This window comes from Phycodurus eques, chromosome 15, assembly GCF_024500275.1.
Source record: "Phycodurus eques isolate BA_2022a chromosome 15, UOR_Pequ_1.1, whole genome shotgun sequence".
NCBI lineage: Eukaryota > Metazoa > Chordata > Actinopteri > Syngnathiformes > Syngnathidae > Phycodurus > Phycodurus eques.
In genome coordinates, this window is record NC_084539.1 from 12,987,847 (window position 1) to 13,007,002 (window position 19,156).

The 19,156-nt window shown below is 39.7% G+C and overlaps 1 protein-coding gene across 2 annotated transcripts in view; it reads right to left on the reverse strand.

Moving 5' to 3' along the window:
- Window positions 1–19,156, reverse strand: part of vav2 (vav 2 guanine nucleotide exchange factor) — a 190,910-nt gene that overhangs the window by 43,259 nt on the left and 128,495 nt on the right. For both annotated transcript variants that reach the window (XM_061697657.1, XM_061697656.1), the window contains exons 3-4: window positions 10,965–11,023; window positions 1,877–1,945 (exon numbers count right to left, since the gene is read on the reverse strand). In XM_061697657.1, coding sequence (XP_061553641.1) covers window positions 1,877–1,945; window positions 10,965–11,023 — 128 coding nt within the window. The remainder of the gene's footprint in view (window positions 1–1,876; window positions 1,946–10,964; window positions 11,024–19,156) is intronic.

Here is a 19,156-nt window from a genome sequence, read left to right on the forward strand (position 1 = left end):
ATAAGAAAACATTTCAGCGAGCATCAAATAAATATATTTCAGCGATGTAATGGGTGTTCAGAGAAGAATATATAGTGAAAGTTCACGTGTCCCATAATCTGTTATCAATATTCAAGCAGTGAAGAGTAATTTGTTGTTTTTGTTTAACAGTGCTTTATTTCTTTCACATTAGATGAATGTTAAGTGTTTATTATTATATCTAAGGGTGAATTGTTATTAAATTATTTTTACACTTGAATGCATTGTAAAAATTGTAAAAAACTTTCTTAAACAATTGAATGCACAGTTCATACAGGTTTTTAAGGTGTTGGTAGTTAAAACATTTCTACTACTTACAGTATTTCGATTTGCATTTCCAATTTGAAAATGTGTCAAAATTCAAACAAACTGGAAGTTGAAAAGTGTCACAAAATTCACTGTTTGAAATTAGACATTTCACTGTACACTATACTTATGTCCACATTTCTTTTTGTATGAGAAACGGCTTCTTCATCTGAAATTTGCAAACCAAACTAATCATTACAAAATAAAGAACGATGCAGAAACTAGCCCTTTCACATCTTGCACAAATGTCAGTTTTATAGATTTGTATTTCTTCGCTTACATGATTTGAGCTATTACTCATATCTCTTGCCACTCTCTATGCAGATTTAAGTCATGTTAACTGCACTCTAATCCTGTATTAGCCTGCTTTGCTGCCTTTTCTCTAGAGATAGCACATACTTCTGCTCCCGACAGAATGTCACAATCACACATTCAGTGGATGTATATCTACCGCTCGCATGCTTCCATTTCCTACTCCCTCTTTCCTCCCTGTATCTCCATGTGATGAATGGCACATATCTCACAGTGGGTAACTAATTATTCTCCATTAATCTGAGTTGTCACCGCGGGAAACACTGCCAAATCGGAGTGGGCCATAAGACTCATTTTCACACCCGGAAAACCCACACATTCACATTAAAAAAAGCAGGCTGGAAGCCAAAGACTATTGCTGGTGTCACTATGGCAACGAGCAGAGTAACAGAGAGCTTCTTGCTTATTTCATTAGAGGTTGTAGAAAATGGAAGTGGCAAACAGATCTGAAGTCTCACAAAATGTATTATAAAGCAAGCCCTTCGATATAGTCAGTTCATCAGTGTTTATTTCAACAAAAAAAGCCCCTGAAACCAGGTTAACAATGCTAATGAATAAAATATGAATATGATGGAACCATAGCTGTATTCTCCTCAAGCATTTGGAATTTGACCAACATTTTGGGGAAAAGAAAATTCCCCCAGAACTTTTACTGAACCATGCGTGACATCATGCCAAAACCTCAGCGTACCTCACGGGACTTCACTCCATGATTAACTCTGGACGTGGTTTGATGTGAGTTACATCTGTTACGCAGTGCACCCTTGCATTACACCACTAATGTTTAACTTATGACTTTAGAGTTGATTGCTTTTACGTCTTAATATTTGGATGACAGTTATGTTAAAATCTGACTTAAATTAAGTTACTAATGGTTTTATGATGGTAACAGTTTTACAGACTTACCACGGGGAAAAATAGTTTTAACATCGGAACAAATGAGAGGCCAACATGCATCACAGAAAAACATTTCCCAGGAATGTTTTTACATTGTATTCCGAAATTGTTTTGCTGCAGCCTCAGCATGAGCACTTGAGTGCACCTAAGAAAAAAATAGGGAAAGCTGCTTTTTACACCATTGGACTTTATAGTTTGGAGCGGGGCTTTGCATTGGATTATGTGATGTATTGTATGGACAGGGAGGTTCCTCCAGATAGTGAATGGGAGTCACTTCCATTTTATATGTGACATATAAATATACAACATATTTGTGTGTGTGTGCAACAGAATGCTAACTTACTCTGCCAGCTCCTCAAGACTTCTGTACACATCATCTTCATTCAAGGCTGTGTCCTCTGTGGGAAAGGGTCTGAAACACAACCAGAGACAGTGTAAAAAAAAAAAAACCACTTTATCAAAACCCCAGAAAGAAAGTAAAAAAAACAAAAAGTAATAATAAAATAGAAACACTTTTCAAATTGTGTTTTATCTCTGTCAAATTGTCACTCCCCTGTGCAACACAATCAGGGAAGAAGCCCATCCATCCATCCATCCATTTTTTGAGCCGCTTATCCTCACAAGGGTCGCGGGAGTGCTGGAGCCTATCCCAGCTATCATCGGGCAGGAGCCGGGGTACACCCTGAACTGGTTGCCAGCCAATGGCAGTGCACACAAACAAACACTCACATTCACACCTAGGGGCAATTTAAAGACTTCAATTAACCTACCATGCATGTTTTTGGGATGTGGGAGGAAACCCACGCAGGCACGGGGAGAACATGCAAACTCCACATAGGCGAAGCCGGGGATTGAACCCCGGTTCCCAGAACTGTGAGGCAGATGTGCAAACCAGTCGTTCACCGTGCCGGCCCTTGCTTTACTATATGACTTAAGTTTCGAGATTCACTTTTTTAAATAATTTGATGAAGCAATAAAGGATTGGGCTCAAGCCATTAATCTCCATAAATATACATTTGTTGGCAGACGCTCTAACCAGTCGGTCACCGTGCTGCAGGGCAGAAGCCATCAGTCATAAAAAAACATCAAAACATGTCAGCCCACTGCTCATGACAGATAAAAAAGCATCTTGTCATAGCCAACTTGGAACAGGAACTGGATTTGAGCAGGAGAAACATCCTTTTTCTAGACTGATGGATAGGCGCCCGGTATTCTGGACATTTCAAGGACTCTCAGAGGCAATGAAGAACAACATGACAGAAAACAGGAGATTCCTACAGATTATTTGTCAACTATGATGGTTGCAAGTCACACAGCCAACAATAAAACCACAGACAGTAAAAATAGTGCTGCAAATCATACATTTAACTTTCTTGTTGACACAGTGACGATAAAACTACTACTCGAAGTGAGAGTACATAAAAATTTAATGACTTAGTGAGGACCTCATTAAACATTGGGACTTTATTTTGAATCGTAAAGATGTCTGCTCAGAGCAAATATTCTCAAGTGCTTGATTAGATCTTGGTTGGTTTTGACTTTGTTCCCAGATGAGCTGATTGCGACAAATTAGAACCTATTACTTCAATGTCATGTGCAATTCAAGACGATTAAAATCATTAAGGTGATAATGTCAACCACCCTACTGAAACTGAAAAAGCACTGTTGATATCAATAGTATCTAGTCACTTAAGGTTATTAAAAATGTCTCAGTTGGTAGTATTAGGATTTCAAATGTCTGACTATTTCACTTTTATAATTATGTCTGTAAGAGCTAAATGTTTTTATTCTGTCATTCTGTAGCATCTAAGCATCTCCACCATGCAGCTCATATTAGACAAATTCCCTTAGAAACTCACTCGGCTTGAAATCATCAAACTTGAATGCAAACTATTTCATTTGTTTCACCATCCACAATGTGACTTCTTCAGGGTGAATACTATGTACATTTACATCATGAGCGACCCTTTTGGTTTATCTAAAAATGTTAATATTCAACAAAGCCAAGCTACCTTTCTTGTTTGTTGGTTTATACAACAGGGAATCACTGCAGGTACGTGTAAACTTATATTTATAAGGTAATTACACAAACTGAATTCATTATAGGGTGGCACAGTGGGCTACTGGTTAGTACATCAGCCTCAGTATTCTGAGGACCCGGATTCAAATCCGGCCTCGCCTGTGTGGAGTTTGCATGTTCTCCCTGTCCCTGTGTGGGTTTTCTCCGGGTATTCCGGTTTCGTCCCACATCGCAAAAACATGCATGGTAGGTTAACTGAAGACTCTAAATTGCCCGTAGGTGTGAATGTTAGTGCGAATGGTTCTTTGTCTATCTGTGCTCAGTGATTGGCTGGTGACCAGTTCAGGGTGTACCCCGCCTCTCACCCAGAGTCGGCTGGGATAGGCTCCAGCACTTCCATGACCCTAGTGAGGATAAGCGGTATGGAACATGGACGGATGGATGAATTCATCATAGCCAGAATAGCATTTGGCATCACTGGTGGTGAACTGGAGAACATGGCTCACATGTTCTAGTTCATCTCAAATGGGTTTAAAGGGGCTGGACGGTTAACAATTTCTACAACAAATTCAAGCATGCATTTATAGTGCTGGCTTTGTGCACAGGGGCAGAGTCATGTTCAAACATAAAAGGGCCTTGCCTAAACTGTTCCACCAAAAGTTGGAAGCAGAATTGTCTAAATGTCTCAGAAGGCCAACAAATGTATATTTATGGAGATTAATGGCTTGAGCCCAATCCTTTATTGCTTCATCAAATTATTTAAAAAAGTGAATCTCGAAACTTAAGTCATATAGTAAAGCAAGGGCCGGCACGGTGAACGACTGGTTTGCACATCTGCCTCACAGTTCTGGGAACCGGGGTTCAAATCCCGGCCCCGCCTGTGTGGAGTTTGCATGTTCTCCCTGTGTTTGGGTGTGTTTTCTCCGGGCACTCCAGTTTCCTCCCACATCCCAAAAACATGCGTGGTAGGTTGATTGAAGACTCTACATTGTCCGTAGGTGTGAATGTGAGTGCGAATGGTTGTTTGTCTCTATGTGCCCTGCGATTGGCTGCCAACCAGTCCAGGGTGTACCCCGCCTACCGCCCGAAGATAGCTGGGATACGCTCCAGCAGCCTGTGACCCGAGTGAGGATAAGCGGTAAAGAAAATGGATGGATGGATACTAAAGCATGGATGAACATGAATCCACTAAATTAGCAGGATGGATTTGTAGGAATTATGCAGTGGTAGAGCTCAAGACTGTTTGTTTTAAATTGGAATGCGTCTAGTGATATGAAAATATATCAACAGTAACTTCACTCAAGAAACATCTGTTTTTATTTGGTCAAGTGTGTATATATGTATATTTTAATGACATACAGCACTCTCCTCACGAGTAGAGTGACAGGTATCATGTTGACGAGTTCTCACTGAGATAACCAAAGGTCAGCCATCCCTGTCATTCATCACACACTCTCTCACACATACTGCCATGGAAAGGTCAAGAAGCCCAAGCTTTCTCTGAATCATAGCTGTATCTTATTTTATCATTAGAAAAGTGCTTTAACTTCATTCAAATATTAATTGTGAAAATACAATACCAAAACTTCATGTGATTTATGCAACGCTCATCACTACTGCTATGAGCACAACACAGCTCAGGGTGCTTCCTCCCGAGCACAATAACACACCCACATTTGACGACCCCCTCCAATGAAATGCACACTATATTATAAGTTATTAATGGAGTCCCGGAGGGCAAAATTTAATTACATAGTAGTTTGTGGGGCCGTGCCCTTGCATCTATCACCTCAGTGTTGTTTTGCGGACCCAAGCACTCTCTAATGCTGCTGTTTTCATTTCTCCTAAATGGTGCAACAAGGTGCAATTGAGCTATGTTTATAATTTCATCAGATCTCCTCTAACAGCGTGTCTCCTGGCTATTCATTGTCATTATTGGCTATGCAGCTAGCGTGTTGCTTCATGCTTTTTTCAAGTCTATACACTGTGCTACTTTACTTTCCTCAGAAAAGTAAACTGTTTTTTGTCTCTTTTTGGTCTAATGATTCGGCTGAGGCCCTCCTTGTAAATAAAGAGTGTGCATTTTCTACCCGTGTTTGGGTGGATTCCCCAAAAATGCATGTTAACTGAAGAATGTAAGGTGTGAATGTGAGTGTGAATGATTATTTTTTCCTCATATATCCCCTGTGATTTCAGAGTAGACCACACCTCCCACCCAAAGTCAGCTGGCCATGACCGCAATGAGAACAATGGTATAGAAAAAGGATGGATGAATGTTTTCGTAAGAAAAGTAATAGGACATTTTTTCATGTTTGATTTAAATGTCAACTATTTTATCTTTAATATACCCTAAACAGGCGGCACTGTGGGCGACTGGTTAGAGCGTCAGCCTCACAGTTCTGAGCCTGTGTGGAGTTTGCATGTTCTCCCCGTGCCTGCATGGGTTTTGTCCGGGCACTCCGATTTCCTCCCACATCCCAAAAACATGCATTAATTGGAGGCTCTAAATTGCCCATAGGCATGACCATGAGTGCGAATGGTTGTTTGTTTGTATGTGCCCTGCGATTGGCTGGCAACCAGTTCAGGGTGTACCCTGCCTCCTGCCCGATGACAGCTGGGATAGGCTCCAGAACGCCCGCGACCCTAGTGAGGAGAAGCGGCTCAGAAAATGGATGGATGGATGGATACCCTAAACAAAGATGATTTATTTTAATCCATATTAAATAATTTAAATAAAGCAACATTTTCAAGGGCAACATGTGGAATCCCCTACCCTATTTTAGCATCATCAATATCTATACATATATTTTTTTACATTGTACCGAAATATTTAATGCATAGATTTTATAGTGATACATCCATATGTACCAAGACATACCAATTTGTGCTAAATTGTGTTATTTACAACCAGTAAATGCAGATGAACATACTTTAGATTAGCAGTTCCCAACTTTCTATGTCCTGCTCCATAAGACAATTTGTACTATTATCCAATCTGCACTAAAGATAATAAATAATAATAAATACAATAAAGGATAAAGATAATAAATTCAAATTCATACTAAATGCGGATTTTTTTTTCCATAATCCCTGAAAATGTGAAATGAACGGGTGATCAATTGCCCGTTTAATTAATATTTAATTAAACCTGTTTCAGCTTTCGCTGTTTGACATTGCCTGTTGTTTTGTTGTACAATATGATTGTATTGTATCGCATTGACCAGGTTATATATGGCCTGTTTCAAGAGATTTGTCCTGTGAAAATAAAGTAATCCCACTATCCAAACTCTTGCAGGCTTTGCTTTCTCACTGCCAAACCCTTTTTGATTAATACCATAAATTTAACAAACCCCTAACCATGGTGGATTTTCTTCACTATCCATAAGGTAAATTCCAGCATAAAGGGATTTGTTGGCACATATGTGCAGGACATAGGCACAGTGAGCCGTTCGAATTGATCAGCCAATGTCAGAGAGCAGAACAGCAGTGTAGTTATTAGATGGGGATACGGCTCAAATAGGCGACCATGGAACCGGCTTCACGTCCCTGGATGCAACTTTGGTTCTGTAACGCTCAATAAATCACTAAAGCGCGAGCCAGCCTGCACACGTTGCAACTTATTCCCTGTCCTTTCCGGGCTTTTAAATACGGTCCGGGAGCTTCCTTCAAAGTCACCTTTCCTGATGAAGAACTTCACTGGAAATATAAGGGTTTGTAGCAACATTTCTTGCAGAATTATCTCTTGTTACATATTGTTACGTATTCATATTATATATATATATATATATATATATATATATATATATATAGTGTGGCAAAGGAATATAAGACAGAACAGTACGATACAGCCAATGGATGAAAAAAGCTCTTTTTTCATTTATTAATTATCGTTATTACTGTAAATATAAATGCATAGTCCTACATAAATCAACATGTTATCTAATGATAATGTATAGCTTTATCTACTAGGAATTGTTATTTTCAATCATTACCCTAAATATGATATATACCGTATGTATACAGTATGAATTATGATTACATTGATATGTTTTTGTCAGTTATAGGAATAATTGTGGAGGTAAAAAGAAAAAAACATTTACAAAGTAGTAAGTCAGTCAACTCATTGAATTATGGGCATAATGATAAGCATACGTTATTGAACACATTTGGCTCTGTATGGGGAGGGAATTTCCAGAATTTTGATAAAATTTATATGATCTTGTATAGTTTTTTTTCCCTGTTTGACTTATTTACAATTTTTCCCTGGACCTACTGGGAACAGAGGGGACAGGACAAAGCAGATGGCAGCAAGCCAACAGGAAGCCTTCCTTTCCAAGTGGAGCTGGCATCACCGATGCGGTGATAGACACATGAACTACCAAGGCCACAATGCTCTGAGCCGACATCAAAGGTGAGATCAATGGGCCTCGACAGAGCGTCAATAGGCATGTCTGTGGCATTGATACAGGGAGATTTAACGGAGCCACGAGCTCTCTGGTCACTTTAAAGATCAATGTAGCCTATGATGTGCTTTCTGTAAGCATTATTTGAGACAATAGGGCAATTGTCTGGCAGGAAAACTTTCAATTTAAGAAGCTAAGACTAGAGAATGTCTTTTCTAAAATATTTGGGCCATGTCAGATTATGCCAGCTCACCCGAGTCATGTTTATTACCTCTGCCAAGCATGAAGGTGATTGTGTTTCTACCACCATTTGGTGGTTGTTAGTTATTTAGCAGGATGATGCAAACACAACCAATTTCCATCAACATTTGTGGAGGACTGTTACTAGGCCTGAGGAAGACGCCATTTTATTTCGATCCACTTCCCTTAACCTGGTGGAGGTCTGCACTCTTGTGCCATTGTAGTATTTGCATTTTCTTTAACAGCTGTCCAATTATAGGTTATTATTACTTCCCCTTGATAGAATTGTATTTCTCATTTTCTTTTGGGCTGATTGGCTTTTCGCACTACTCTCTGCCGCCTGTTCTCAACACAAAATTGTCATAATAAGCTGAAAGCACTGTAATTGGGTGACGAGACATATTTTGGGTTTGGTTTGAATAATATGCTAACTTACCCCAAAAAGTGTTTTAATGAAAAACTATTGAATATGTATGTCAATCCAAGATATAATGTACACTAACAACAACAATTTTGCCCTATAGGCAACTGTCACATGCGCCAAAGCATTCCATATTATCCACTGACCTTTAGCCTTCAGAGAACATGTAATATTTAACAGATTTTCTTGAGGCCAGGGACCAAATGTGACCTTACTTAATGGAGCCATTGATTCTGATACACACATATATTTTCTTTTTTCTTAATCGGATGAAAAGCGGTTTATCTTAAAGGTGAAGTTTGCTGTTTAACTAAAAACTATTTTTGTCATTTGTATTAAAACTGTTTGTATGACCATAGAATTTCATTAAAATGATCTTTTGAAAAATCATCCCTCTCTGACCCCATTTTATGCCTCTAATTTAATTTTCATTATTATTTTAAAACTTGTCACAGCGTGACAAGAATAGCCAATTAGAGACTGTAGAAACAGAAGGCATGACCGAATAGTGTGTCAATCATTTGCACATGCATACGCAGCCTCGCGGGGACACAGAGCAGCCTCTTGCAAAAGGAGAGTATTATAGTTTCTCGGCTGGATTATTGAACTCCGGTTAGCATCAAAAGTCAAAATGAAGGACTTCCTTTAGGCAGAGATGTGAGGAGGCAGGGCAGAGAGTGAAGTGAGGCTACATTCAAAGCTTGTTTAGCAGTTTGAAAACTGCATACTCGACCTTCAAGAGGGGTTACAGCAGGAATGGGCAGTTACTTTTCGCAAAACGTCACATGAGAAACTACAGAGGTTGTCAAGGGCCACACCACCATGCTAACATCAACTGTGTTCAATACAACATTCATGTCTTCATATAAATCAGTACATTATATTGTTTTGATATCCTTGTGTATCCGGAGGCTCTCACAGTAGAGCCGCTGCTCCTCTACATCAGAGAGGAGCCAGATGAGGTGGCTGGGGCATCTGATTTGGATGCCTCCCGGACGCCTCCCCGGTGACGTGTTCCGGGCATGTCCCACCGGGAGGAGACCCCGGGGACGACCCAGGACACGCTGGAGAGACTACGTCTTTCGGCTGGCCTGGGAACGCCTTGGGATCCCCCCGGAAGAGCTGGATGAAGTGGCTGGGGAGAGGGAAGTCTGGGCATCCCTGCTAAAGCTACTGCCCCCGCGACCCGACCTCGGATAAGCGGTAGAAAATGGATGGATGGATGGATGTTGATACATGTGATGTTAGGTTACATAATATAAATAATAATATTCACATTAGAATTATATCGCAATTCAATCAACATTCAAAGAAAAAAAAACGTCTACAGTATGGACACATTTTTCTCAAATCAAATCCTATCAAAACCATGCTTCCTTTTATGGTTTATTTTTAATTACACTTTTTTATTTTTTTTTATTTTGACCTCATAACGCTCTTACGAGGGCAGTCAGAGACTGTGGATGAGCCCGATGAGGCCCGTGGGCCATATCCTGTCCAGGTCTGGGTTTCAGGGAACTTTTGTTTTTGTTTAAGTTAATTACTAAGGTACCTAATATTCTACTCAAACTCATAACCACTGTGATAATAACATCCAATGAGCATTTAGATAATGTTCACTGTTAATAAGGTTATACAAATTAATTAATAGTACACATAGCTCAGGATTAGAGTTCCAAGGTAAGTGCGCTTCCACTGAAGTCAAACATGCATCGATTTCATCACCTCACAGCAAACAGTCAGTGTGAACAGCCAGAAGTCAGCAGCTTGAGTTGCGTTTATTAATAGCAGAAGACACGAGCTCGCTTTTCATTGTCTCTCTTCTCGCTTCATTTCCTGGTGTGGCTCCTAATGTGCGTGCGCCATCAACTCATTACTCAAGACAGATAAAATGGCTTTTTGTGTGGTGCTGGAGCTCCCGAGCTCCACGCCGACTGAGAAAATGAAGAGGAATCAGAAGCCCGTTTTAGGGCTGATAAAAGTAGTGTGAATGATTTTCTTTCTCTCTTTATTGTATGAGAATAATGGTGCTGGTGTGTACTGTAGTCATCTGGCTGAGGAGGCAACGGACATCAGGGCTTGTGATTTTACGTTTCTCCGTTAACATTACAGCACTGTGTCAGTGAAAGGTGAAAATTAAGAATAGTTAATTAGTTAGTTAGTCGTTAACAAGATGACAGTCACTGGCCTTAAGTGTAAATTAATTTTAAAAGACCAGCCATAGAGATTAATTCTCACTACTTTTTTAAGCAAAAGGTGGAAGCCATGCATTGAAATTATTTCCCTGACGGATGGAGAGAATCCTACTTAGTGAAATAATCAATGATGAGTGCGAAATGAGATTTACCTGATGCCTTTGATTTGTGCAATACTGTGGTGGGAGATCCTTGACAGAGTGGAGATCACCTGAAACAAAGAGAGATAATAGATCACATACACTACACTTGAAACAAGATAATAGTTTATTGATAGTGCAGTCAATATAATTCTGGATAATGTGTAATATCGAAACTGGGAAATACTTCAATGACTGACAACGCAAATAACGATCAAAACAAAACAAATACAATACAAAATGATCGATCTCCTGGATAAGCAGTGGGCATAGGTTGACTTGTGCCAACATGGATGAGAATAAGCCACAAAGACAAGAGCTTTTGAAATGCAAAATAATCACTGAAACACTAACAAAAAAAAAATTGTAATTTCAGAAGTAAAGAGAAATGACCAGAAATCTCCCCCAAAATAAAAATAGTTGGCATCAATATGAAATGACTTTCACGGCCAACTATCAATCGTAATCTCATTGAGATGACACTTTATATAATTGTTTATATAAAAAAGTTATATGGTCAGCTATAATGTTACAGCCCTAAGAACAGTTGCTATTTGAGAGTCATTAACAAACTAAAATTGGTCATTTTCTGAGAGATTGTGTGCAAATGCTGAGATGCTGACAACGGACTGCAAAGAATGGAGGATGGTAGTTACCGGTAATATATTCCAGCATATCATAGAAATATGCAGATCCCTAGGCACTATAAACACAATAAACAAGTATTCAGCAATTTGACTGGATGCTTGGTAGGTGCTACGAGGTGATGTAATGGTATCTCTGCCACATCGTCTATTTTCAGTGTTCGGTCTCGCCTTTGATGATCTTGCAGACAAAAGTCCCATATCTCCAAACCTGTGAGTGCTTGGATTGAGAAAACTGATAACTCACTCATCCGGAACCAGACGCACATTTTGTTCTGTCTGTATAGTAATCAATTGAAGAATTGAATTCTTGATTATCTGCCATTACAGATCAATATTCATGTACGGTATAGTTCCCCAGACACATATGAACAGTATGCAAATGGTCACAGCATGAGTAATGCCTGTATCATGTCCATATCAGATATAGTCTCCTGGTTTTCAAAAGTTGTGGTTATGTTGAGCAGTGAGATAGAATTGCATTGCATTACATTGAGAAGAGTTTATACCGGCACTGTATTTCTCCATCACCGCAAACTATAAATCACAATTAATTCATTTTAGGGATAGATGAGCAGATTCAATTGTATGTAATCCAGAGCAGTTGATTTGTAGATTCGATAGATTTGAGACTTTTATACTTTATGCTGATTGTCACTTTTATTGAGGCTCTAACTCAATTTACTCAAGGTTTTACGATATTTCTCAGTTTCAGGAATAAATATGATACCGATGATGATGAACTACTGTATGGATATTTCTCAAAAGTTTGCATCTGCATGAAATCACATTGTATGCAAATCGACTGCAAGTGTCCTAAAATCCTGCGTATTTGTCTAAATGTTTCATTCATTTTATAATTAGTAAAGTCTTGGTTAGTTTGTGCCCAATTGCTATAAGTAATTTAGTACATACATGGTTAATATGTTCGTGTTCAATTAAGATGATTGAATGCTGCCTTTAAATTTCATGCAAGAGCTCCTTTATGGCTGAGGACTACAGATGGCGTGCTTGCACGGTCTATAGATGTCAAGTTTAGGACAATGAGGGAATCACTACTATCCATATACACACACACACACACTCACAAACACACACACACACACACACACACACACACAGATTCCCCAGATCAGAAACCCTGCCTCTGACGCCTCATTAACCACTCGTGGGTGTGTTTCAGCTTACAACACCGTGGCAATGCCAGATGCCTCCGCAACGAAGAGGAGAGAAATTGTTATCGCAACCACTCTTGCTCGGCAAGTGTGTCATACATAGCTTCTCATCACTAAGCAAACAATGCATGGATCTCAAAGCTGGGAGCATTTCAAACAGTCAATGTGAAAAGACAAAGGCCACCACTTCAGTGCTCCTTGTCTTAAGTGTCCGCATTTAAGTTGATTGTATGTTTAACAAGCTGTTTTGCAGAAGGGTGTCTACACTGAGTATTCATCATATTTATACCCATCCACTTGAGGAAGGGAAACGTTAACAAGGATTCTGACATCATTTTAAGTGATTATTTTCAGCGTGGCTAAACACGTGGAATTGTCATGCTCATGCTTTATAGTTCCAATATGTGGCCAGTCCACCAGTATACAATGCCATTATGCATGTGAGCAGATTTTTTTTTTCTCCAGAGCAACAAAGCAATGACAAAAAAGGGCACTTTCATTTTTTTTTTTCTTTTTTAAACGCTGTGGCTAGCCAATCATTCTTTTTTAAATCATTTTGCTGCCACATGGAAATTTGCCGTTATCCAGTTCCCCATCATCATTATTAGGATTAGTATTAGTATGACTGACATGGATGCCACAAACTGCAAGAATTTAAATTAGACAGACAGGCAGATGATCATATCAGGCTAACCACAGCTGGGCCGTGAATCTGTTTGTGTAGATCCAGAGAGGTCAGAGCAGGGCCAAAGCCTACTTGACCTGCGGTGACAAGACTTGAGTGTGCCAGCATTGAGCGTCTTTGGGTGATTTACACATATCGCAGGGAAAAGTCTATCCATCCATCCATCCATTTTCTGAGCCGCTTCTCCTCACTAGGGTCGCGGGGGTGCTGGAGCCTATCCCAGCTGTCATCGGGCAGGAGGCGGGGTACACCCTGAACTGGTTGCCAGCCAATCGCAGGGCACATAGGAACAAACAACCATTCGCACTCACAGTCATGCCTACGGGCAATTTAGAGTCTCCAATTCATGCATGTTTTTGGGATGTGGGAGGAAACCGGAGTGCCTGGAGAAAACCCACGCAGGCACGGGGAGAACATGCAAACTCCACACAGACGGGGCCGGGTATTGAACCCTCTAACCAGTCGGCCACCGTGCCGCCGGGAAAAGTCTATTCAAATTAAATCTAGAGTGTCCTTGACGTTTAGCAAGTAACACTGTCAATTTTTCATCCAAGTTTGATTTGAAAGGCATGTCTTGGACGTGTTGTTGGTTTGTTCTGAAGCCTTGTGACGTCAAAAGAAATGGTAATTTCCAATCGGTTTGCTATCGGTTTATCTTAGCAGCCCGCAGCATAGACTAAAATGAACATTTGACTCTGGGTTCTTTATGACCAGTATCACAGTCAAACCTATCAACTAAAGGACAAGGTGTGTGAAACTAGCCCAAGTGACTTAATATTCATAAATTATTGTTTCAGCTAAAGTTAAATATAGCATTGTTAAAATCGTTATTTGGGACTGTTTAATGTGCAAGTTTTAACTTGACTCCCTGTTTTAAGCTTGTAGCCTTATATTTTGAAGGGTACGCCCCGGAAGTCAGCATTTTGGCACGAAAAGCAACTTCACACGGCACCGGTGATTTTTATTATTTTTTTAATGCATGGAACCAAATGCTATAAAACGTTGATTCCTTTCCTTACCCACCGATGAGGCACAAGGTTAGTGTTTGTGATACTGTGAGACGTTTATGTGAATTTTGTCCAAATTCATTGTGATGTAAAGTTGCTACGGTGAAGTTTTAATTCACTGTTAAGCTTTTTTTTTTTTTTACCTCTCTCATCGGCTCGTACGTTGGTTTGAAGACTAAAATAAATGCTAAAAGCCATCAGTGCAAAAGTGCAACCAACCGTTTACCTTGTTTGCTGTCTCAATATTGGCATAGACTATTTTATTGTTTCACTCACCCGATTGACTGAGAGTTGACTTCACTGAAGCTCCGCAGAGTGTAGGCTGAGGCTCGGAGCGCGTCAGATGCTACACATTGTGAAAGCTTCCTTTGCACAATATAATCTTATTCCAAGTGTTGCACTGAGGCGACTGGTCATTCATTTTAACAAAGTTAAGACACACTTTTGTTTACCACCGTTGGGCACAAGCACGTCTTTGTGCGCATTCTTCTTATTTTGTTTTTCCCACTTCTTTGTTGGTTTTCACGGAGGACTAGGCATCGAAACTGGGAACCAACATTTTTTAATTTGAACGATTCCGGAAGAATCAGAATGTTAGTCCTGGTTCCAATCGGTTCTCGATTCTCGATGCCCAACCCTAAGGATGTGTTCTCACGTGACAAGTATTTCACTGTCAATTATGTATCTCAATTGTCTCAAATAAAGGATCCATTTAACTGAAGAGAGACATTTGAGAAACCAAATATTAGATCCTGTTTGTGGGTAATGTGACTTTAGACTACTGTATTTGCAAATCCCAAACATTTTGTAGCTTACATGAAACATTGTATTGGCAAAATATTTAAAAAGATCTAACAAAAGATAACAAAAATATAACTTCAATAAAGAATAAAATTGGCCAGACCAGCCCGTTTGTCCAAATGTTGGACAATTCATCATTGTTTGGAAAAAACTGCCAGTCCTAGCAGGCAATGAGACTCTTTGCTGGAAAATTTTCCAGTTCTAGCACGCTATACAAAAATATATATAATCCCTTTTAGATTCTGCTGAGATGACGTTAAATTGAGTACTCTGAAGCCTAAAAGCTGATAAGTAAAAACAATGTTCTCAGTTACATTCAACAAAGCATTCCTTCACAGGTTCATTGATTCAATAAACATTTTGGTGTCAGATTTCTTTTTGTGAATTTCTGTCCTCCTCAGTTTCTGTGATCCTTCTCACGTCGAATATACTTTCCACACCCCTTTTCTGATCCTTTGGTTCAGTCAGAGCTTGGGAGTCTTTACACGTTATTAATTTCCCTCTCATCTCATTGTCCCCACGGGGTCTTAACGCTGTGGCTAGCCAGAGACTAAAGCTTCTTTCACCCCTCTAGGAATAGAGAAAAAGACACACAGCAGAGGGATAGCTTGGGTTCCCAAAGTCCAAACTAATACATTACCTTTTCCAGCAACACCTAACAATATTGCAGTTCCCTAAACCACATTTTTGACCCGGTTTATAATTAAAGTCACTCATAGAGGTTTCCTGTTTTTGCACAAAAGCAACATGCAACGTTTGCAATTGAGTTGTTTTTGTGCATGTGAGAGCAAATATGTAAACCTGCAACAATGAGGTCTGACTTCAACTGGCTTTCTGAGGGTTCACTTTAGAGTTATAAATTCAGCTGTGGTGGCTAAGGTCTTACAAACAGTAATGCAAGGGTATGTGTCAGTGGGAAATGGGATGGAAGGAAAAGTGGTGTATATATTAACTATAAGTGGATGCCAAGTGTTTGGAAACACACTCCACTCTTACACGCTGCCAGACACACCACATGTTCTCTGTCCCAGGGAGAGACAATCAATGTCTCAAAGTGTGCAACCAACAAGAGGACACTCAGGGACATATTTCCCCTGGTCACCATGCCTTAGCAAATATGAATTATTCTCAGTTTGACTCAATTTAAGTCAGAATGCAAAGACATCTCATTATATCTGATTTCAATGCAAAAATATGACCAGACGAGCTATTGGCAGGCCGTCATCGCCGCCAAGGTAGTTTTTATTAGAGACAGTCACGGCACTGGTACATCTTGCACCACAAATCAATGGATGTGTTGAAAGTGAGCCAGCATCATCCGTTCTGCTTTTCTATTTCCCACATTGTGTTCCTTTTCCAATAGCTCACACCTTGATAGTGTGATATATTTATGAAGTCTTCACACTTTGATAGGACAGCATTGGTCTGCTTAATCTGCTTATGTTAGCCTGCCAAAGTAGAATGTAGAATACGGCAAATGAGAAACATAGAGCTGAGAACAGATGGCTGAGTGGGAACCCTGCATGCCCAACATAAATAATAAACAGACAGAGGGGCAACGGCTTAGCCCATGTGTTTGTGTCCTACTGTCCCACTGCCTCCGGGAGTTTCGGCATTCTCTCATTGTATTTTTTGACACTGGTTTCAGGAATTCTCTTTAATCTGTCTGTCATAGTTGGCTGGTATTAAGATGATATAGTCATAAATATCCCGTGTGCTTCCTCATAGTACAAAGGCCACAAAGGGATGAGATCCCTTATAAATTCATGGTGGATAAGCATAGTGTAAATTGACAGTTGACAGCCAGGCAAAACAAAATAAAATAAATAAGATGCCAACCAACAAAAATAAAGAAAGTCTTCAGAGACATGATGATACAGTGGGAGCCCCCTGTACAGTGGCGGTTTCTGGCATGTGCATTATGTGCAGATGCACAGGGGGCCATTGCTGTGGTAACAACAGGCCCCAAAACAAAACAAAAATGCTACATGAAATAGTTTTATTTTGTGTAATGGTATGACATATCAACCATTGCCATTTGTATGGGGAATGTGCGCTTTTTTGTGGAATCGGCCTCTGCGTTAGAGGGTTGCAGTCTAGAGGTGGGGGTCTTGGGGAATGATTGAAAACTAAGTTACACTTGCCATAAACACGGACGGAGAAGAAAAGGTCAAAACCATCACGTGCACAATTTCCAAAGAAAAGAGTACAAGAAACAAGCAAAGGATGCAGGTGTGAAGACAGCTTTATTCTTCATGACAATAGTATTTTGGTAGTTGCACAGGAAAGGCTGAGAGGGACTCAAGCTTTATTTGAGTCACGACATAGAACACTAACCTCTCACGGTGCAAATAAAACGACAGCACGGGGAAACAACGTAATTCCTGACAACTATTTACAAAATGCTGGTCGGTATGTATTTTTGTGGGGTTCAACCTGAAATTGTTGATAACATTTATGACCCCCTGTGATGTCTCTTTTATTAGCCGCGGTCCAAATGTTTGCTTGATTACTTTAGGTATTTGCTTTTCTTAAAAAAAAAAATTATATAATTTTTTTTAAAGTACGTGTATAGGACTACTGAACGTTTAACAGTAAAAGCATTTAATGTGGAATTAAATGGGCCCTCCGTTTTATTGTTTATTGATGCTATTCCTGTCTTGATAGTTAATTATTAACATGTAACAAAATGTTAATTTACATACGCTACCCAAGCATGTTTAATTTTTTTAAAATCATTTAATCGCAAAGTGTGAGTGTGTGTTGGTGGTAGGGTGAGGGGGGTCTAGCAAAAAAAAACAAAAAAAAAAAAAACAAAGTCATCAAAAAAGAAGGAACAACCTCAACAAGTGTTGGTCAGAGAAGAATGTGAGAAGAATAACCCAATACAGTAAATATGATTTTTTTTTATTAAGGTTAAAGTAGATCGGCTTTTATCGGCTTGGCATTTTAATATCAAGTCATGTACTTAATTATTGTTAATCATTAAAAATCTTAAAAAGTGAGGTGACAAATCCAGGTTGCTATAGAAACATACCAAAATGTATGTGTTATACACTAAAAGACACAAATGGCCAGTACAACGATTACATTGTAAGTGGGCTAAATACTGTATTGGTCAAGTTGGTACAGTAGACTTCATCCACTGACCAAAAAAAAAAAAAAAAAAAAAAAAAAAAGCACCATGTATTCTGGTAGAAAACAATATCTATTAATTAATTAAAATCCTCATACAGTGCAAATAAATATGACTTCCAAATTTGACACACAAAAGAGAAGAGTGTTCTTAAAAAATCTGCCAAATTTGTAGGAATAACTTGATTTTGTGCGCCACGGTGGCCGACTGGTTAGAGCATCAGCCTCACAGTGCTGAGGACTCGGGTTCAATCCCCGGCCCCGCCTGTGTGGAGTTTCCATGTTCTCCCCGTACCTGCGTGGGTTTTCTCCGGGCACTCCGGTTTCCTCCCACTTCCCAAAAACATGCATTCATTGGAGACTCTAAATTGCCCATAGGCAGGACTGTGAGTGTGAATGGTTGTTTGTTTCTATGTGCCCTGCGATTGGCTGGCAGCCAGTTCATGGTGTACCCCGCCTCCTGCCCGATGACAGCTGGGATAGGCTCCAGCACGCCCGCGACCCTAGTGAGGAGAAGCGGCTCAGAAAATGGATGAATGGATGAATGGATGAATGGATGGATGGATGGATGGATAACTTGATTTTGTTACTGGAATGTATTGATTGCATTTCCATTCATTTCAATGGGAAACATTACCTCGGTTTACGAATGGTTTGAGTATCAAACGGGGTCACCCAACAATTTAGGTATGTGGTTCCACTGAATATACAGTAAATAAACAAGTTAACAAGTCAAATACAGTGTGGATATATTGCT